This window comes from Plecotus auritus, assembly GCF_963455305.1.
Source record: "Plecotus auritus genome assembly, chromosome: 9".
NCBI classification, from domain to species: domain Eukaryota; kingdom Metazoa; phylum Chordata; class Mammalia; order Chiroptera; family Vespertilionidae; genus Plecotus; species Plecotus auritus.
The window spans coordinates 38,293,820-38,317,002 of record NC_137783.1 but is presented as its reverse complement, the minus strand read 5'-3'; the positions used below and the strand labels follow the sequence as shown (position 1 = coordinate 38,317,002).

At 37.3% G+C, this 23,183-nt stretch overlaps 1 protein-coding gene across 1 annotated transcript in view; it reads left to right on the top strand.

The window, feature by feature from the left end:
* RTKN2 (rhotekin 2) overlaps positions 1-23,183 on the top strand; it is a gene marked incomplete at both ends in the record, with an annotated part of 75,966 nt that overhangs the window by 26,601 nt on the left and 26,182 nt on the right. Inside the window, 2 exons of the mRNA XM_080640220.1 lie at positions 1,631-1,825; positions 11,185-11,279. Of these exons, the coding sequence (XP_080496346.1) occupies positions 1,631-1,825; positions 11,185-11,279 (290 nt within the window). The remainder of the gene's footprint in view (positions 1-1,630; positions 1,826-11,184; positions 11,280-23,183) is intronic.

Sequence of the window (23,183 nt, the reverse complement as noted above, 5' to 3'; positions counted from 1 at the left end):
TATAATAGTTTTTGCCACATTCAGCTATGGAGGTATACAGTTGAGATTTGAGAGTACAAGTTTTGCCACTCACATATCATAAAAAAAAAACACACAAAAAAACTATTGCAAACCATGTTTTGTGGCTTCTGTCCAGTGTCCCATAATTGTGTAGCACAGAAGAATAAAATGCATTGTTCTGAGTTATTAGCAGCAGTACAGGCTTTTTTACAAGCTTTATTGAACCAAACAATTTATTTAGGATCTTCAAAATATCATCAAATGCTTACATAATTGAGACTAAAAAAATAATTTTTCTTAGTTACCTAAATACATTTATTTCCATTATCAATGATTGCATTTTTTTTGTCAAGGTCATCCTGTTATGGGCTCTTTTCTTCACATCACTTTGCTATTGTTTGTTTTATCAAAAGACAAAAATCATAATTTTTTTCTGGGAAAGAACAATCTAAGTTACTTGGGAAGACAACATATGATTTATACTTTTTTAAAAATTCTGTAAATATTTTAAATTGTTCTAAAAATAATAGCAGTCAAATGTTCTAAATGTTGTTTAAAAATGTGCTTTTTGTTATGGTTGTTTTTAATAAGTGTTCAATATTTATGAAGCTCTGGTTTTCCTCTAAATATTAACATTTGTTAGTCATTACCAGGAATACTGTATGTTTAACAGTTGCCAAATAATAAACTTTGAAAATATCTGGGAATTATTCCTTGGATTTATGCAAACTTTGAATTGGCCATTTAAATCTTAAAAGGTTACATTTTTAAAATCTCTGAGACTGATGGATCATCTACAGGTAACATGTATTTGATGGACCTCTTTTGCAGTTTTAAGCATATTTTATTGTTAGTACCACCTCAGTCTTTTATGAGAAAGGTAGTTGATTGTGTCTGACAAAGGGCAAAGCCAATCTTAGTGTTTGCTAAAATTGCAGAATTTCTGCATATTGGTATAATAAATATTTGAGTACCTTTTATGCTAGGTTAAAAATACAGAAATTAAGACAGCACTTGCCCTCAAGGAATTAATGCCTTGAGTATATCTCTTTACATCATTTTTTGTTTGTTTTCCACTATATAATCAAATATTGAAATGTTATTTTAGAGTTATTAGGCACAAAGGCAGAACGGGTTTCAGTGGGGAGGTAGCAGCATGTGGTGAGTGGACTGAACTATGAAAAAAGAAGTGAAAACTAAAGGTTTTAGCAGAAGAAACCTTTGTTTCTCCTTTTTTGTTTTCAAACAGTTTTTCTTCTGGGGGAATAGTCATTCAGGAAATCACATGTGTAATGTAAATACCTTAAAAATAGCTGTATGAAAGGAATGATAAGAAGAAATAACATTAGCAACAAAATGACCAAAACATTTTATTCTTTTTCTTTAAGTAATATGCCTGGACATACGGTTAAATTGAATTAAGGTTGACCTACTTTAGAAGCTGGTAGCTCTAGAAGTTTCAGTGACTCTTTCAGGTCATTTAGATACTAAATATACACTGGGAGATTCTGAATCATTAACATATATGAACATAAACCTATATGCTGACTTTAAATGTATGAAAACATCAAAGGATGTTATAATTTTATTTTCTGAGTTAAATTCCTAACATGAATACTATTGTTTTTAGTAATGAAGCAAGGCCAGACTTTCAGATAAAGGTGGAAGTATATAGTTGCTGTACAGAAGAATCTTCCATAGCTAACACACCCAAAAAATTGGCTAAGAAACTGAAGACATCTATAAGTAAAGCTACAGGGAAGAAAATACATTCAGTGCTTCAAGAAGATCATGAAACATGTTTGTCCTTCGGTTCTGCTATTTCGTAAGTTTCTAATACAATATTTATAATGACAAAGTATATTTACATATTAGTGACATTTTAAAGTATTGTATGTGGAGTGTATGTTTACATTTTAAATGGGAAAAACATCCTGAAACAGAACAAAATTTAGCTGTCAGACATATACCCAGCTGAGATAGCTTTAATATCTTACTTTGAAAGTAGGAATTTGGGTGACAGTGTATTTTTAGTGATTTGGAATTCTAGTATCTACCAGAAAGATAAAATGTTTTTCTTTTTTTAAAAAAATACATTTTTATTGCCCTAGCCAGTTTTGCTCAGTGGATAGAGCATCAGCCCACAGACTTAAGGGCCCCAGCTTCAGTTCTGGACAAGGACACATGTACCTCAGTTGCAGGCTCCATCCCAGGTCCTGGTCAGGCATGTGGGAGGCAACCAATCAGTGTGTCTCTCTCACATCAATATTTCTCTCTCTCTGTCTCTCCCCTTCCCTTCCACTCTCTCTAAAAATCAATGGAAAAATATCCTCGGGTGAGGATTAACAACAAATATTTTATATATATGCTAGGGGCCCAGTGCATGAATTCATGCACCTTAAAAGGAACTGTGGGCTGCAAGGCTGTGGTGGGCACAGGGGAGGGTCTCAGCCCATCCTCTGCACCCCCACCTGGCCCCTCCTGCTGCAGAGCCTCCCCCTTGCCCCTGATCCCCTGTCTGCTTGCAGCCCCGCTCACCCTACCACCACTCCCATGTGCTGACAGCGCCGGCCCCACTTGTACCCGCTGACGGTGTGGAGTGATTGGGGCCAGTGCCAGCAGCGGGTACAAGCAGGGCCGGCGCTGTTAGCAGGTGTGAGTGGTGCCTGCTGCCCTGATTGCCCCTCAGGAGCAGGGGAAGGTGGAGAAGCCCTCAGGAGCGATCAGAGCCGGCAGCCTCCACTCGCACCCGCTGATGGCGCTGAGTGATTGGGACCAGTGCCAGGCACCAGCAGTGGGTCCGAGCAGTGGCTGCTGGCCCTAATTGCTCTTCAGGAGCAGGGGGAGGTGGAGAAGCCCTGAGGGGTGATCGGGTTTAGCAGCCGCTGCCTGCTCCCGCTGACAGCGCCAATCGATCAGGGCTGGCGCCGGGTGCTGGCAGTGGGTGCGAGCAGGGCTGGCGCCAGCAGCAGGTGCAAGCGCTTGGCGGGACCACAGCATGCGGTAGCAAAGAATTTTTAGTAAATACCAGAGGCTCACCCCAATGACAGCAATTGCCTTGGTCTGGTGCCCCCGCTTACCTGCTCCACCATCTCGCCGCGGCTGATACCCACCATGTTCCGTGCTCTGCTGCCTGCTGCTGATGCCTGCCATGTTTGCGCACGCCCTCTGTTGATCAGCGCACATCGTAGCAACCGGTTGTTTGTTTATTCTGTCGTTTGGTCTATTTGCATAGTATGGTTTTATATATTATACTAGAGGCCTGGTGCATGAAATTTGTGCATGGGGGTGTGTGTGTCCCTCAGCCCAGCCTGTACCCTCTCTAATCTGGGACCCCTCGAGGGATGTCCGACTGCCCGTTTAGGCCTGTTCAGGATCGGGCCTAAACGGGCAGTCGGACATCCCTCTCACAATCCAGGACTTCTGGCTCCCAACTGCTCACCTGCCAACCTGATCATCCCCTAACCACTCACGTGCCAGCCTGATCAACACCTAACTGCTCCCCTGCCGGCCTGATCGCCCCTAACTGCCCTCCCCTGCCAGCCTGGTTGCCCCTAACTGCCCTCCCCTGCCAGCCTGGTCGCCCCTAATTTCCCTCCCTGCAGGCCTGGTCATCCCTAAAGTCCTTCCCTGTAGGCATGGTTCCCCCCAACTGCCCTCCCCTGCAGGCCTGGTCGCCCCCAACTGCTCTCCTCTGCTGGCCCGGTTACCCCTAACTGCCCAACCCTGCAGGCCTCATTGCCCCCAACTGCCCTCCCTTGCTGACCTGGTCCCTCCCAACTGCCCTCTCCTGCCGGCCATCTTGTGTCCACATGGGGGCACCCATCTTTGACCACATGGGGGCGGCCATCTTGTGTGTTGGAGTGATGGTCAATTTGCATATTACTCTTTTATTAGATAGGATTACTAGATAGGTTAATATATATATATATATATTTAATTGATTTTTAGAAGAAAGCAAAGGAAGGTGAGAGAGAGAAAAACATCATGGGCTGCCCCCTGCATGGCCCCTATCAGGTATGGAGCCAGCAACCTTTTGGTGCCCCAACCAACTGAGCCACACCAGCAGCCAGGGCTGAAATGTTTTTCTTGAAAAGGGACTATATATCAAAGTATTTGTTACATATCAGTCTGCTAATTAGTTTTTTATGTCATGCTTTATTCTTAGAGATTTTAAAAAACATTATCTTTATCACAAAGCCACATTATCACACTTAACAAAATAAAAAATAAGTCCTTAATGTTATCTGATATCTAGTCTGTATTCAAATTGCCGTAATTTTGTAAAAGTCCTTTTATGATTTGTTTGTGCAAATCAGAATCCTAACAAAGTCTATAATGCTGCATTACAGTGAGTCTTTTAAGTTTCTTTTAATCTTTAACAGTTTCCCATCTATTTTTTCTTGCTGTTATTTATTGAAGAAACCAGATCTTATAGAATTTCCCATATTTTAAATTTAGTTAATTACACATTTGTGGATTTTTTTAAAAAACATCTTTTTCTATCCCCTGCATTTCCTACAACTAGTAGGTAGTAGATATAGAGAACTGATTAGGTTCAGATTCTCTTTTAGGGCAATAATACTTCATATTGATTATATGTACTTCCTACTATCTCCCATTAGGAAGCCTTGTCCCACTTTTAGTCATGTTAAAATTGATCAGTGGGTTCAGATGTTGCCAGCCTGATTTATCTATTATAAAGTTCCTTATCAATCTTTTATCTAATGGTCTTAGCAGCCATTACTGATCACTCATTATTTCACTAGGGGATTATAATTTGGTGACTTTCTACATTTGTCCTACTTTTTTTTTAACCTGGAATTCTTTCAAAGAAGAACTTCCCTTCATGAACTTCTGGATATAAATGCAAAAAACGGATGAAGGAAAGGCAGGAAAAATACTTGTTTCTTTTATTTACCTAATTTTAGAATAATAAGTTGATATGGAGTTGATCAATGTTATCTTTTATTTGAACTCTTGAATTTTCATATATTTGTGTGTCAGTCTATTATAGGTATTACTCTCTTTTAAGCCAAATTGTACCATATGTGATCTATGGGAAGCTTTTAAGCTGATTCCTGCGTCGTTTTGACACAACCTAATCTCTAATAGCTTCATTGCTTTATGACACAAGATGTTCCATGTTCATCTTGTATTTTTCTGCCTAGACCTGGAATTACCATTTCTTCAAGGAGCCCTGGTTTCTTTCAGATACTTTCTTTAAACATTGTGTTTGTTGCTTCACAAATCACTTTATGTTTATGTTTCTTGGGAAAACCGTTGATCGGGCTACATTCCTAGAATTTCTTTGCATGTTTTAGTAGAGCTGGCTCTTCAGCATGCCAATAATTTTACTATAATTACAAACAACCCAAATATTTTAAGTATAGATCCTGTAAATATCAATCATTAGAATGCAATTAAATAACTTTTCATGTCAGAATTGTGAAAAATGCCTTGGGACTCTATCTAGCATTGTGGCTTTCAGTCAATTTTGTTTGAGACCCATGGTAAGAAATATATTTTACATTATGACAGTACACAGCTATATAAGCAGATTTCATGAAGCAATACTTAGTCCTTGCTATTTATATTATAATGATCAGACTTTTTAATTCTAGTTATTTTTAGTTTAAAAAAATGCTGTTTATGAATTATTAAATTGATTTTGTGATCCATAAGTAGGTCCCATGTACACAAAAATAGTCGTCGAAGATGTAAGTCTTTCCTATTAAAAATATCATTAAAAAGGAAGAAAGGGGCCCTTAAATTTTCTTCCTTTAGAATTAAGGCCATTTGAAACGTTTTTTAGGTTAAGATTGTGTCAAGTATTTGCTGAAAGGTGCTTTAATTTAACCATCTGTAATCCCTCAGTAAATGGGAATAAAGATGATAATGTAATTATATCTAACTCCATTATGAGATTCCAAAAGATAATTCATGAACTTGGTACTTAGTAAGCATTTAATAAATGTGGCTCTTACCATTATTGTTACTATTTTTTACTGTTCTGAGAGCAGTGCTTTTTCTGAACTATTTTTTCAAACTCATGCTGAAGAATTTCAGTTAGAAACTTGACATAGAAATAAAAAATATAGACATTTTAAAATTTAAAATTCGTTGTTTATAATTTCATAGAAGATAGATAATCTCAGTAATGTTAGAACTTGTATTTAAGCTATATTCCTCTTCTAAGCCTAGAGGAATTTTTGAGAATAAAATTATTTGGTATTAAGTGCTTTTTAGTCAGGGTTGTCATATTTGTTTTGAAGTGTTCCTTCTACTTAGATTTGTCATTCTACTTGGTTTATACCTGAATCCAAACAATAATTGTCTTTATGAAACATTTCCCATGAAACTTGCATGCATTTTGTTTATTTACACCATTAAAGTTGGTCAAAAGATAGAATAAAACCTTTTACAACATTTCACCAAATCATATTCTCCTAATTCCAGCATCCTATTACACTTCTGGTGTGAATCCAGAGTACAGGAGGTTAAACTCATGGCCCAGGACTACACCCACCTGATACTTCCTCAACTGACCACTTCAGCACCATAAGAGGTTGAGAATCTTATTAGTAATTAGAATGCACAGGAGATCAATTCCATTTTATTTTTATTTTCTTATTAATCCTCACCAGAGGATATTTTTTCCATTGCTTTTCAGACAGAGTCAAAGGGATGGAGGGAGGGGGAAAGAGAGACACATTGACCAGGGGGCAGGGAGCGCACCTGCAAACCAGGTACGTGCCCTTGATCAGGAATCAAACCCAAGACCCTTTGGTGCATGGGCTGACACTCTAATCAATGAGCCATACCAACAGTGGTCTAGTTCAAGATCACGTTCCTAATATAGCTTTTAATTTTCAGCCAAAATGAGTACAAAAGATCAAATTTGGGCAATATGTATCTTCTCTGGAAATATGGCATGTGATCAAATATAGCTGTTCTTCCTGAAAAAAGTGCATTTTTTTCAGACTACCGTTTAAAGTAGTGATTTATTTTTTATAACATTTTTGGATACCCCCACAATCTTATAACAATTGGCCTATTTGATTTAAAAATATAGCTGATTAAACTTTTGGGAACTCAATATTAGGATTGGCTAAAATGAATGAGTGTAATGTTTTAGTAAGAAAATGTTATCCTGACAAGAATGTTTTAAAAGTGAGATCATTGTTGGTTTTGGAAGCATTACCATTGTAATTAGTCATGGTTTAAAAATGAAGTAACTTGAAATATCATCAGAAAGTATTGTTTGATCTAAAAGAAGACAGTGAACATTTTTGGTAATTTTTAGCTTGCTCCCTCATGTGATTTCATTTATTCATTTTATTTGTGGAATTTAGCTCATTGAAATTCCTTGAGCTAGATTTTCCCAGTGCCTCTAATAGCTGAATTAACTTACTTTATGCTCCTTAAGACATATTTAGTACATTCTTTTTCAATGTGCAAATAAATATACATCATTTTAAACAATCATTTTGTGAAAACTGGTAAAATTGAGAATAATTAATTACTTGAAAAAAATGATGGACTAACTTAAAAAGAAAACACCCTTGGACTTAAATATTTAACTTACTTTCATTAAATTTTATCTATATACTGGTAACTTCCCAATTTAATTCTCCAATATGTTTCCCTTTCCTAACTTCAGAGTCATATATCCATCTGCTTATCCTTTATACCATCTAGGTATCTAAAAAAAAAAAAATCTCAAACTTAACTTGTACAAAACTAAATTTGTACTTCCCATGTCTATTCTTCACTTAGTCAGCCTCATTTCCATTTTTCTAGTTGCTCAGGCCTAAAGCCTTGGAGTTGTCCTTGACTATTTCTTTTGCATTTACCAGATGTCCACATTGCATGAACTTTAAGAATATATCAAGAATCTTACCATTTCTCACCACCCTACTGCTACCACCCTACTCCAGGCCTGCAATCAGCTCTTGACTGGTCAATTGCAGTAGCTTTCTAGTTGGCATCTCTATTTTCACTCTCTTGGCCTCTGTGGTCTGTTCTCCATACAGCAGCCAGAAGGATCAAATATACAAGTCAGATCATAGCACATAGCTCAAAACCTACCATTTGCTTCCCATTTCACTCAGGATAAAATCCAGTGTTCTCATCATGCCCTACAGGGCACTGTCGTGTACAGTGTCTGCCTCCCACTTACCGTTGGACATCTCCTTCTCCCTCTCCCTCACTGTACTCCACACACTAGCCTCTTGTCACACACACCTGTTTTCCCTCTCTTGGCAGCAGTTATCCACTTAATGTCAATAACCTCTTTCCTGAAAATAGCATATTCTGTACTAAAATGCTAATGGGGAGTCTATTTCCCATTGTTTTAAGTGTGAAAAATTATAATGTAGTTCCATAATATTTATATATCAATGACATTATCATGCTGAAATAATGCTTAAAATATTACATACACCCTGATCACCAAACAGCTAATATGATTGTTAATAGGCAGTTTGTGTGTAGTAATATTTGCTTTTTCATTGTAATTGCCATTCTCAATTGCTTTGATTGTTTTATCCACAGTTTTCTTTAATATTTCCTTAACCTTTTTTTTAGAATGGGGCTAGCGGGGCCGGGGGACTCATTGTCTAACACTAGGGGAAAATAAGAGCTAATTATGAAAGGCACTGTAGATATTTGTTCAGGGTAAAATCATGAGAGAATGGCCACACTGAGTATAAGACTGGTGCCTCTTAGCTCTAGCAACAGTGGAGATTTGTTAATACTTAATGAACTTTTCCAAAATTGTGCATATGAGTCCGACATTATACCAGTTATATTCAGAATGTAACTTGAACTTTACTCATGCATTGTCTTGTTAAAAAAGAAGTTTTGGAGACAGGAAACAGATATCTCTGGTTGCATATTAAGATCAAGATAAACTAACTTATCATGCTGTATGCTTTATACAGCGATGTATGTCAGTTATTTCTCAATATAACTGGAAAACAAAAAACGAGGTGTTCTCAAAGTGAGTAACATTCTGTGGGGTATAGCATTATTTACTAATGAAGCGCATGCATTGCATACTTACTACATGTATACAAATTTTTCTTTGTAATAGAGATTTTATTAAAGATTTAGTAAGAGACAAGGTTTATGAAACATATAACCTGGCACAATTACTAAAAATTTCCTTCAGACTTCTCTCTTTTTCTCCAAAGTTCATCTGTATTCCTGTCTGTCCATCTACCTATCCTCTTTTTCTTTTTTACAACATGCTCCTTAATGTTTTGAATGTTTTATTTTGGAAAATTTAAAAGTCATGAAAAGTTTTAAATTTAAATTGCTAGCACAGAAAATACAATTATTTGAAACAAAAATTCATTTTTTTATCATCACAGAGTGTCAGGATATGAAATTTTTCATCAAAAATTTTAGATGCTTTGGCAATAGCACTACTTTAACAAGGGTAGCATAATGAAAAAATGGGATTAGTAATGAAATCCCCCATTTCCTGATACTGTAGATAAAAATTCCAAATCTTTAAAGTTGATAAACCAGAAGAAGGAGATTTATTTCTTCCCCAGGAAATAAATATGAATCAGATTCCGTCACTACCCTTCTTATTAACCTTCTCCAATGACTTCCCATTACACTTGGAATTAAACCCACCCTTCTTCCAAGGCTCACAGCTTTAGGTGAGTTAATCCCTGCCTGTAGTTCCAACCCTGTGTTGTACCATGTTTACCACCTGCTCACTATGCTTCAGCCACACTCGTGTTTTTTCAGCCTCTCTCTGCACACGCTGTTCTCTCTGCTTAGAATGCTTTTCTGCATTCTTTGCTTGTCTCCATCCTTTTATTCATAACTGTTAGCTCTTCAGAGAATCCTTTCCCAATTCCCCTATCTAGCATAGGTCCTCAGTATTCTCATACCTTTTGTTTCTTTCAAATAACAAAAAAGGGTTGCATTATAGCTTTCAAATGCCATAATTTGATTTATCCCTCTACTTCCCCCCCCTCTCTTCTGCATCAGAATATAATATTGAGTCTCATTTATCATTAATGCCCGTCACCTTACATAAGACTTGGCAAACATTCAGTGTTCAGTTAATATTTTTGAATGAATAGAGATCCTTCTAAAGAAACATTTGTAAACTAAACTAAATAATTTTCAGGTTTTCTTATGATAAAATAGCATAAAGAGATAAAGAGGATTAATCATTTATGTTAACTTTAAACTGTCATTCATAACATCTAAATGTGTTTTTTATTTTGGTAAAAATACATAACAAAATTTACCGTTTTAACCATTTTTAAGTATATAAATCAATAGCATTAAGTATATACACAACGTTGTGCAACCATCACTACCATTCATCTCCAGAACTTCTTTATTTTCCTAAACTAAAACTCTGTACCTTTAAACAATAGCACTCTGCTTCCCCTTCCACTCAGCCTCTGGAAATCTACTTTCTGCCTCTGAATTTGACTTTTCTAGCTACCTCATATAAGTGGAATCATACAGTATTTGTCCTTTGTGACTGATTTATTTCACTTAACATAATGTCTTTGCAATTCATCCATGTTGTAGCCTGTGTTAGAATTGTCTTCCTTTTTAAGGCTGAATAATTTTCTATTGCATGTATATACATTTGTTTATCCTTTCACCCCTGAAAGGACACTTGGGCTTCTTTCACTATTTGGTTGCTTTTTCATGGGTTTACATATATCTATTTGAGTCCCTCCTTTCAGTTCTTTGGGGTATATACCACAAGTAGAATTGTTGGATTATTTGGTAATTCTATGTCTAATCTCTTGAGGAACCATGATACTGTCTTCCATAGTGGTTATACCATTTTATATTACCATCACCACTGTACAAGGGTCCAATTTGTCTACATCTTGGCCAACATTTGTTATTTTCTATTTTTCTTTGTTGTTATATTTTTTTAGCAGTAGCTATCCTAATGGCTTTAAAGTGTTATCTCATTGCATTTTTGGTTTGCATTTTCCTAATCACTAGTGATCTTGAGCATCTTTTCATGTCTTTATTGGCCATTTGTATATCTCTTTTTAGAGAAATTATTCAAGTCCTTTGCCCATTTTTTAGTCAGGTTTATTTCTTGTTGTTGTTGAACATCTAAATATTTTATGCAGTAGAAATTATACTAGAGTACTTAAAACATGTCTCCTTCCTCACTTTTAGTGGTGCAAAGTATAATTTGCTAGCTCATACTACACTGACCTTGGAAAGTGCTGAGAACAATTTCAAGACCCATAATCTGTCTATTAATGGAAATGGTAAGTACAGTCTATATTTTACTTATTACATATGTTATGTTGATATATATGTGGTGACAGTAATAACTTCTAATTTTAAGATGTTCCCCTGGAGTGGATATTGGCTTAAATAATGTAGGCATGAGGGATTCTGTAGGTTTTCCAAATATGTCCATCCCTTTTCCCCAAAAGTGAACAGTTTATTTTCCTCTCTCCATGCTATTTGCCAGAGATTTGTTTGTGAGGCTAGCTTAGTCAGAACAGAATGATTTTGTATATTCTGAATCCTTGTCTTTGACTTGAAATTGATGACTTCACCACCTTCTAGTTGGCAATAAGAGACCTATCCTATTTTTAAATTTGAAATTGAGGAAGCCAACCCTTCTGTTGGTAGCAGAGGATATAAAGAAAGGTAGGGCTAAATTAATCTTAACCCTTTTCTCTCTGGATGATATTGGTAGTTGTAGTTTTTTTCAAAAGAAATATGTAGCAATATATAGAAATAATTATTATAGTTTACATATTATATACTACTAGTAGCCCTACGCATGAATCCGTGTGCCAGTAGCTCTCTGCGGGGCCTGGCCACTCCACGCCCGCTGCCCAGAGGCTCTCTGCGGCCCAGAGGCCCATCTGCAGCCAGGCGCGGAACGCTTGCCTCGTGAAGCAAGCATTCCTCCAGGCCGCTCATGCTGCCTGCTCTCAGCGACCGCCCCCCACCCCCCCCCCCCCCGGGACTGAGAGACTCCGGCGGGGCTGAGAGGACTGGGCGCCGCCATCTTGTGGCTATGGGCACCGCTACCTTTGTGACAGAGTAATGGTTAATTTGCATATTACCCTTTTATTAGATAGGATTGTGAGGGGTATAATAAAATCTATGATTGTGGATTTTTCTAGTTCTCTTAGTTATGTCTATTTTTGCTTTATATAATTTGAGCCTTTGATATTTGATTCACACATTTTTAATTGTGTATTTTCTTCCACTCTTGCCTCAAACTGTACCTATTATGTTTTAGAATGCTTCTTCTAGCAGGATTATACATTAGATTTTAATTTTTATTCAATTTGACAATATTTATGGGTATTTTTTTACTGGAGCATTTATTCATTTTGCTTTTAATACTAAATAGTCTATAATCCACATTATCTATACTAGTAAAAGGGTAATATGCTAATTAGACTGGGAGACCTTCCGGACAAAGCCATGGTGGCGGGGCTGAGGCAGAGGCGGTTAGGGGCGATCAGGCTAGGAGGGGAGGGCAGTTGGGGGTGATCAGGCCGGTGTGGGGGGCAATTGGGGGCGAGCAGGCCAGCAGGGGGGCCAGTTGGGGGCGAGCAGGTTGGCAAGGGGGGCAGTTGAGACGAGCAGGCCAGCAGGCAGAGTGGTTAGGGGCGATCAGGCAGGCAGGCAGATGAGCAGTTAGGAGCCAGCAGTCCTGGATTGTGAGAGGGATCCCAGATTGGAGAGGGTGCAGGCCGGGCTGAGGGACGCCCCTTCCCCCACCCTACCCCCCGTGCACAAATTTTGTGCACCGGGCCACTAGTCCTATATAATAAAAGGCTAATATGCTAATAGACTGAACAGTGGAAAGGTCGCTATGACATGCACTGACCACAGGGGGTAGGCACTTAATGCAGGAGCTGCCCCCTGGTATTCAGTGTGCTCCCACAGGGGGAATGCCACTCAGCCAGAAACTGGGCTCACGGCTGGCGAGCACAGTGGTGATGGCGAGAGCCCCAGACTGCGAGGAGGATATCTGACTGCTGGCTTAGGCCCGCTCCTCATTTCCCCAAGGGGTCCCTGACTGCGAGAGGGCGTAGGCTGGGCTGAGGGACCCTCCCCCCACCACCGTCAGTGTATGAATCTCGTGCATCAGACCTCTAGTATTAAATATTTGAATTTAAATCTGCCATCATATCCTCTGTTTTTTCTGTTCTGTCTTGTCTTCTAAAGGACTAATAGTTTCATCATTTCAGTTTTTCCTTGTCTAATTAAAGCTATAATTCTTTTTCTCATCTTTTAGAAATTACTTATAGAAATACTATTAATAATACTTATGAAGTGTAAAATTAAAAGATAGTTTTACTTTTCGCTCAGACAATGCAAGGACTTTAGAACAGTTAAACTCTATTTCTCTGACTTGTGTGCTATTGTTATATATTTTAATTCTGTTTGATTTTTAAATTTCATGAGATGTTTTATGCATTTAATGTTTATTTAGATTTACCTACTCTGGACTACTTATAAACCTTACATCTGGGATAATTTTTCTTCTGCTTGAAGGATAATTTAGAATTTCTTTTAGTATGTCTGCTTGTTTCATATTTCTTGGTTCTTTGTTTTTACATGAAGGGTTTTTTTGTTTTGTTTTGTTTTTGCTGTTACAGACATAATTCCACTATCTTATGGCTTCTTTTATTAGCTGTTGAAAATCATTTGTCAGTGTGTCACTTCTGTGAAGGTAACTTTCTATTTTCTCTTAGTCTTTGGTTTTTCTAAGTTTCACTGTGACATAGTATAGAATCTTATATATGCTGCTTTTGGAAAGACTATGTCTGAGTTTCTCTGTGCCCTCTCATCCCCACCTCCAGGCACTGGGGATTCTGGGCAACAAGATTGGTTTGCTTCTGGCTCACTAGATTCTGTTGGTGATTCCTTTGGGATATTAACTTAGTATGAGGAAATCTCGCATTAAACTGCTTCAGTTGTTCAGAAATCAGGAAGCAGATTTCTGTTTTGCTTTCCTCATCATGCAGAATCATTAAATCATAAATTCAGATTTGCTGGGATTGGCAAATGCTATTAGAACAAACAGCTTCTGTGCTCACTTACCTCACCGGTTCTTATTTATTCGATTTGTACTGGTAATTTCTTATGGTCTTATGGGAAAACATTTTTAAACTATAGTTAATTCAGCATTTTCAATAGTTTCCAGTAGGAGGATTGGTCTGAACTGTCTAGCCCAGGGGTGGGCAAACTTTTTGACTCGAGGGCCACAATGCGTTCTTAAATTGGACCGGAGGGCCGGAACAAAAGCATGGATGGAGTGTTTGTGTGAACTAATATAAATTCAAAGTAAAGGAGTGGAGGGGAGAGCAAGAGAACCGGATAGAACAGCCGGATCCAGCCCGCGGGCCGTAGTTTGCCTAAGGCTGGTCTAGCCTTTCGTCATTCAAAACTTGAAGTCTGCAATAGTATTATCAGTTTAATTAGAAAATTTGACAAATGAAATTTGTTGTACCAGACACTGCTCTATGGTATACTATTCAGCCTTCAAAAAGAAGGGGATTCTACAGTATTATGACAACATGAGTGAACCTTGAGGACATCTATCTATATATATAAAAGCCTAATATGCAAAGCATCCCCTCTGGAGTTCTACCAAAAGACTGGGAGTTTGATTGCTTGCTATGACGTGTGCTGACCATCAGGGAGCAGCGTGGAACAGAGGAAGACCTGGCTGGCGGACAGGGAAGGGAGGCCCCAGCCCGCAGCTGGAAGGTCCCGATCAGCCCTGATCGCCAGCCAGGCTTAGGGACCCTACCCGTGCACGAATTTCGTGCACCGGGCCTCTAGTACTAACTGAAATAGAAGGACAAATACTATGTGACTGCGCTGAATGTGGTATCTCAAACAGTCAAGCTCATAGAAGCAGAGGTGGTAGCATGGCAGTTACTAGAGGCTGGGGGAGGAGAGATGGGGCATGCGTTGCTAGTCAAGGGGTATGAAGTTTCAGTTACACAAGATGAATATGTTCCAGAGACCTGCTGTACAACAAGTGCCTACTGTGAACAGGACTGCATTGTACACTTAAAAATCTAAGAGGGTAGATCTTCTGTTAATGTTCTTACCACAATAAACAGAAATAAATAAGCAAACAAGTACTTTTGAAGCACTTTCTATTCTTAGTCACTGTGAGCTGTTGTTATAAGGAAACATTGCAATAAAGTGGTTAATAGTGTGGCTGTCAGCCTTGAATTCATATTCTATTTCTACCACTGGCTAGTTCTGTGACCTTCACAAGTTCCTCATTTTGTTATCGTTTACAGTTTACAGATTAGTAAAGTACAGTTTAGAGACCTAGATCATACAGCTAGCAAGTGGTTGAGCTAGACTTTAAATAATCCCGGACAAGCTGTGCTCTTTCTGCTATGCTTTCTGATCAGGCATGATTCTTGCTAAAGCAACTAAAGACTCAAAACAGTATTGATATGTGAATAATGGACTTGATGTTGAAAGGCCCCATTCTTTCAACCAAATCACCTGAAAAGTTGTGGAAAGGAATAAAATTCATAAATGAGGCACCACTTTTAGCAATAATTACCCAGATGTCTTCAGTGTTCTATAAGATACTACTAGATTCTCCTATAATAAAAATGCTCATGTGCAAATAAGCATGGGAGCTGTGTGGTTATAGCTCTTAGAGAAACGCAATACAGATTAGCATATTAAAGACTGTGAGAAGACCTATGCTTTAAAACACTAACACCCCAAACTACTGACTTTGGAACTTGTGGGTTCCACTGGAAAATAATTTAAGAAACAATAACCTCTATGCCTAGCTCTTTATGTAATAGGTATATTCCTAGACCTGTGTTTAAATTAAAACCTTGAAATTAAATCTTATAATTAAATAAAAAAAAGCCACCTTCTATTTTTTTTATGAATATAAGTATGTTAATGTAGTGGGATTTTCCTAAAGTTATGTTAACATCTACCAAAACTATAAAATCAAAAGGAAATATAAGACTTTTAAAATTTATAACTCAACTTTATTCTTGCTAGTTGAAGGGAAAAGCCAAAATGATTTCTTGAGGTTTATATTTGTCATCAAGAAATTTTTATACTTTTTGTGAAACAGTGAAACCACATTGTGCAGATTGACTCACATAGAACTGAGATGTTATCTGGATTCTTTCTCTTGCCTGTGTATTGTTTTTGTTGTTGCTGTCGTTTTTAAACTCCATTTTGTTCCCTTTTGAAAGTACAGATGAATTAGATAAAATCTTTTAGTAATGAAAAGTCAAACTGCTCTCACTTCCTGTTTCATTATATTGTGTCCTAATACCTCCCTTGGCTAGAAAACAAGAATTAAGTATTTTGATTAAATGGTTGTGTAAGGACTGAGAGACAGCATTGAGAAATGGAAAGGATATGGTTTGGGGAGTGAGACTACCCTAGATATGAAATTATGAGAAGCATCTATTATGTGCGAGACACGGTGATAGATGTCATTTACACATTATCGTATTTGATTTTCACCACCTTCCTACTTAAGATTGGTACTATTTCTTTAATGAGAAATTGATACTGAGATAGATTAAATGACTAGCAAGATGCCATATTTCTTGTCTGATGTAGAAAGAAGCTGTGCTCCTGAGCCGAAAAGAAAACTGATTGCAGGGTATGTTGCAACGATTCTACATCCAATACCTCTTTTTAAGGACTGCAGTCAGGAAGAAATTATTTTTCTTGGTGGCCCATGAAATCTGAACTTATTCTATCAGAGAAATACATTGTTACGTGTGGTATTTAGGGTCCAGTACATTACTGACTGAACAAACTTTATGAACTGGTCTGAAAACCTAATCGTCATTTATGATTCTACGTTTTTAGGAAGTGGATCCTAATTTAAAAACAAGTAGCTTACAGATATTTAGAACTTGAATTATTAATGAATCTTGGATTACTTATATAAAGAAATTTCCTTTTAAACTTTAAATTCATAAATCACAAAGTTAATTTCAGATGTGTTACTCAGATACGTATTTTTATAGAATTTTTATTTCATTTCCTGCTTATTTTAGGAAAGAAGATTCTCATTTATTTAGTTAGTTATGTCTGTATTTGGGGACCATTTTCTGTATTGTATTTATGCATTTATTCCTCCCAGGTCAAACCCTTTATTTCTGAAAGATAGCATCTTTAATGAGGTATTAATAAAAAAGACTTGAATAGTCTCAGACAATTTGATGTGTGCTATTCTATAATAGAATGGTGAGTAGGTAAGTTAATTAAAAAAACTTTTGTTTTACTTTGTAATCATCATTTTAGGCTTGTCTTTTTCAAAATTTAACTGATGTATGAAACTTTGGCTACATTGCATCTATATATTAATTGTATTTTTATAAAAAATATTTTTTTTTCCAGAGTTAGTAAGACATTTGGGACAATAATAGTAAAAGCCAATGGCTAGCTATTTTATAGGTACTACCAATAGGGGTCAGTGAGAACTTTAAAAATCATTTTTGTGTGGTGAAAACACCATATGCTGGATTTTTATTTATACCCTGATAAACAGAATAAATCATGCAATACTCTCCTTCCATATAGATTTGAAGGCTTTATACCTACCTGTACACACACTAAAGGAATATCTTAATGTTTTTTGAAAGAACTTTTTTTAATCATTTGCAAAACTTATAGGAAAGTTACAAATTGAATGTCAAGATCTCTTTACCCCCCCCCCCCAAAAAAATATATGAGAGCAGGATGCTTACATGATGCTCCATTACCCCCAAATATGTTAATATGTATTTCCCACTAAGAGGACATCCAGCTATATCGCTGCACCACCCAAATCAGGAAATTAATAACACATTACTACCATTTAATTCTCAGACTCCAGGTGTTGCTTATTGTCCCAGTAATGTTCCTTATGACAAAAGGATCCAGTGCAGAATCACTAACTGCCTTTAATTATCATGCTTCCTTCGTTTCTTTCAGTCTGGACCAGTTGTTTAGTCTTTCCTTGGCTTTTATAACCTTAACACTTTTACACATCATAGTTATTTTGTAGAAGGTCCTTCAGTTTGTATTTGTCAGATGTTTTCTTGGGATAAGATTTCTGGATATGTATTTTTGGCAGAAATATCACAGAACTGATGTTGTGTTCAATGCATCCATTAGGTGGCATATAATTTTGATTCATCCAATTACTGATGATGTTCACTTTAATTGCTTAAGTAAGGTGGTGTCTACCAAGCTTTTCTATTGTAAAGTTACTTTTTTGTTTCCCCTTTGGTAATAAATACATATTTTGTGTGTGAGAAGGGGGGTACATTGAAACACTATATTTTATTATTGGACTTTCAGTTTGTTCATTGATGTGTTTATAGCAATATGGATTCAGGTTTCTCTGTTTTGTTCAATGCATCATAATCTGTTAATATCATTATTTATTTTCAGGTTCAAATTGTCTTCAGTTTGGCCAATGGGGAGCACATTAAAGATGGCTTCTGTGTTTTTTGACAGGTTTTCATCAAAAAACTCCCTTGCTTTGTGGCATAAGATATTTCAGACTCATCATGTACTTTCCCTGCCCCAGACCTGGAATCAGCCATTTCTCCAAGGAATGCTGATTCTTTTTTTTTTTTTTTTTTTTTTTTTGTTACTTTGAAATACTTCGATGGTTTTATTTTATTTTATTTTATTTTCAAATTTTTATTAAGGTATTATATGTGTACATATCTTACCATTGCCCCCCACCCCCACCCCACTCCCATACCTGCCCTCACCCCCCAATGTTTTGCATCTGTTGGTTACTCTTATATGCATGCATACAAGTCCTTCAGTTGATCTCTTATTTCCCCCACCTCTCCCTAACCTTACCGCTGTAATTAGACACTCTGTTTGATGCTTTACTGCCTCTGTAACTATCTTTTGGTTCATCAGTTTATAATGTTTTTCATTATCCCTAAATGAGTGAGATCATGTGGTATTTTTCTTTCATTGACTGGCTAATTTCACTTAGCATAATGTTCTCTAATTCCATCCAGGTGTCTACAAATGGTAGTAATTCCTTCTTTTTTATGGCAGCATAGTATTCCATTGTGTAGATGTACCATAGTTTTCTGATCCAGTCATCTGCTGACGGGCACCTAGGCTGTTTCCAAATCTTAGCTATTGTAAATTGTGCTGCTATGAACATAGGGGTGCATATATCCTTTCTGATTGGTGTTTCTGGTTTCTTAGGATATATTCCTAGGAGTGGGATTACTGGGTCAAATGGGAGTTCCATTTTCAGTTTTTTGAGGAAACTCCATACTATTCTCCACAGTGGCTGCACCAGTCTGCATTCCCACCAGCAGTGCACGAGGGTTCCTTTTTCTCCGCATCCTCGCCAACACTTGTCGTTTGTTGATTTGTTGATGATAGCCATTCTGACAGGTGTGAGATGGTATCGCATTGTCGTTTTGATTTGCATCTCTCGGATAATAAGTGACTTTGAGCATGTTGTCATGTGTCTCTTGGCCTTCCTTCTGTCTTCTTTCGAAAAGATTCTATTTAGGTCCGTTGCCCATTTTTTTATTGGATCATTTATCTTCCTTTTATTAAGTTGTATAAGCTGCCTGTAGATGTTGGAAATTAAACCTTTATCAGTCATACCATTTGCAAATATGTTCTCCCATACAGTGGGGTTTCTTGTTGTTTTGTTGATGGTTTCTTTTGCTGTGCAAAAGCTTTTTATTTTGATGTAGTCCCATTTGTTTATTTTCTCTTTGGCTTCCATTGCCCTAGGGGCAGTATCAGTGAAAAAGTTCTTTTGGCATATGTCTGAGATTTTGCTGCCTGTGGATTCCTCTAGTATTTTTATGGTTTCCCGTCTTATATTTAAGTCCTGTATCCATTTTGAGTTTATTTTTGTGTATGCTGTAAGTTGGTGATCTAGTTTCATTTTTTTGCATGTATCTGTCCAATTTTCCCAACACCATTTATTGAAGAGACTGTCTTGACTCCATTGTATGCTCATGCCTCCTTTGTCAAATATTAATTGCGCATATTGGTTTGGGTCGATTTCTGGATTCTCTATTCTATTCCATTGATCTATATGTCTGTTCTTGTGCCAGTACCAGGCTGTTTTGAGGACAGTGGCTTTGTAATACAGCTTGAAATCTGGTATTGAGATCCCTCCTACTTTATTCTTCTTTCTCAGGATTGCTGTGGCTATTCGGGGTCTTTTTTTATTCCAGATGAATTTTTGGAGAGTTCTTTCTAGGTCTGTGAAATATGCTGTTGGTATTTTAATGGGGAGTGCATTGAATCTATAGATTGCTTTGGGTAGTATGGACATTTTAATGATGTTGATTCTACCAATCCATGAACATGGTATGTTCTTCCATCTGTTTACATCTTCCTCTATCTCTTTTTTCAGTGTCCTGTAGTTTTCCGCATATAGGTCTTTTACCTCCTTGGTTAGGTTTATTCCTAAGTATCTTAATTTTTTTGGTGCGATGGAAAATGGGATTGCTTTTTTAGTCTCTCTTTCTGTAAGTTCACTGTTGGTGTGTAGAAATGCCATAGATTTCTTGGCGTTAATTTTGTATCCTGCTACCTTGCCGAATTCATTTATTAAGTCTGTTAGTTTTTTGATAGAGTCTTTCGGGTTTTTATGTACAATATCATGTCATCTGCAAATAAGGACAGCTTTACTTCTTCTTTTCCAATTTGGATGCCTTTTATTTCTTCTTCTTGTCTAATTGCAATGGCTAATACTTCCAGTACTATGTCAAACAGGAGTGGTGAGAGTGGGCATCCTTGTCTTGTTCCTGTTCTTAGGGGAAATGGTTTTAGTTTTTGCCCATTGAGTATGATGTTAGCTGTGGGTTTATCATATATAGCTTTTATTATGTTGAGGTATGATCCTTCTATTCCCACCTTGTTGAGAGTTTTTATCAAGAAAGGGTGTTGGATTTTGTCAAATGCTTTTTCTGCATCAATTGATATGACTATGTGATTTTTATCTTTCAATTTGTTTATGTGATGTATCACATTTATTGATTTTCGGATATTGAACCATCCTTGCATTCCTGGGATAAACCCTACTTGGTCATAGTGTATGATCTTTCTGATGTACTGCTGGATCCGATTTGCTAGAATTTTGTTGAGGATTTTGGCGTCTACATTCATGAGGGATATTGGCCTGTAATTCTCTTTCATTGTGTTGTCTTTATCTGGTTTTGGTATTAGGGTGATGCTGGCTTCATAGAAGGAGCTTGGAAGTGTTCCTTCCTCTTGAATTTTTTGGAATAGTCTGAGGAGGATAGGTTTTAGTTCTTCCTTGAATGTTTGGTAAAACTCTCCTGTGAAGCCATCTGGCCCCGGGCTTTTGTTTGCTGGAAGCTCTTTGATGACTGCTTCAATTTCTTCCATAGTTACTGGCATATTGAGCTGTTTAGATTCTTCCTGATTGAGTTTTGGAAGGTTATATTTTTCTAGGAATATGTCCATTTCCTCCAGGTTGTCCAGTTTGTTGGAATAGAGTTGTTCATAGTATTTTTTAACAATCCTTTGTATTTCGGCGGGATCTGTTGTTATTTCACCTCTTTCATTTCTGATTTTGTTTATTTGGGTCCTCTCTCTTTGCTTCTTGGTGAGCCTGGCTAGAGGTTCATCAATCTTGTTTATCCTTTCAAAGAACCAGCTCTTGGTTTTGTTGATCTTTTGTATTGTTTCTTTGGTCTCTATGTCGTTTATCTGTGCTCTGATCTTTATTATTTCCTTCCTTCTGCTTACACTGGGCTTTTCTTGTTGCTCTCTTTCTAACTCTTTGAGTTGTTGGGTTAGGTAATTTATTACCCCTGTTTCTTGTTTTTTGCAGTAGGCTTGTAGAGCTATGAACTTGCCTCTCAAGACTGCTTTCGCTGTGTCCCATAGATTTTGGATTGTAGTGTTTTCATTGTCATTTGTTGTCATGATGTTTTTTATTTCTTCTTTGATCTCTTTGGTAACCCAGTCATGGTTTAATAGCATGCTGTTTAGTCTCCATGTGTTTGATTTCTTTGGGTTGTTTTTATTGTAGTTGATTTCCAGTTTTATGCCACTGTGGTCTGAGAAGATGCTTGATATGATTTCTATCTTCTTGAATTTGAAGAGACTTTGCCTATGTCCCAACATATGGTCTATCTTTGAAAATGACCCATGTGCACTTGAGAAGAATGTATATTCTGTGGCTTTGGGGTGAAATGTTCTGAAGATGTCAATTAATTCCATCTGGTCTAGTGAGTCATTTAGGATTGATGTTTCTTTGCTGATTTTTTGTTTAGAGGATTTGTCCAATGGTGATAGTGGGGTATTAAAGTCTCCTACTATGATTGTATTGCTGTCAATCTCTCCCTTGATATCCTCCAGGAGTTTTTTTATGTATTTGGGTGCTCCTGTATTGGGTGCATATATGTTTACCAGAGTTATTTCTTCTTGTTGGATTGCTCCCTTTAGTATTATGAAGTGGCCTTCCTTATCTCTTGTTATGTCCTTCAGTTTGAGATCTAATTTGTCAGATATAAGTATTGCTACCCCAGCTTTTTTTTCAGTTCCATTTGCCTGGAAAACCTTTTTCCATCCCTTCACCCTCAGTCTGTGTGCGTCTTTTTATCTGAGGTGGGTTTCTTGTAGACAGCAGATATATGGGTCATGTTTTCTTATCCAATCCATTACCCTATGTCTTTTGATTGGGGCATTTAATCCGTTTACATTTAAAGTTATTATTGATAGGTACTTATTTGTCGCCATTCCTATTCTTTACACCTGTGTTCCTTCTTCGCTTCCTATTTCTTTTTTTTTTTTTTTACAGCAGGCCCTTTAGCATTTCTTGCATTGCTGGTTTGGTGGTAATAAATTCCCTTAGTCCTTTTTTGTCTGTGAAGCTCCTGATTTCACCTTCAATTTTGATTGACAGCCTTGCTGGGTACAGTATTCTTGGATTCAGACCCTTCCTTTGCATGACTTTGTATATTTCATTCCATTCCCTTCTGGCCTGATGAGTTTCTGTTGAGAAATCAATTGCTAGTCTGATGGGGGTTCCTTTGTATGTAACTTTCTGTCTCTCTCTGGCCACTTTTAAGATTCTTACTTTGTCGTTGGTGTTTGCCAATTTAATCATAATGTGCCTTGGCGTCGGTCTTTTGGGGTTCATTTTGCTTGGG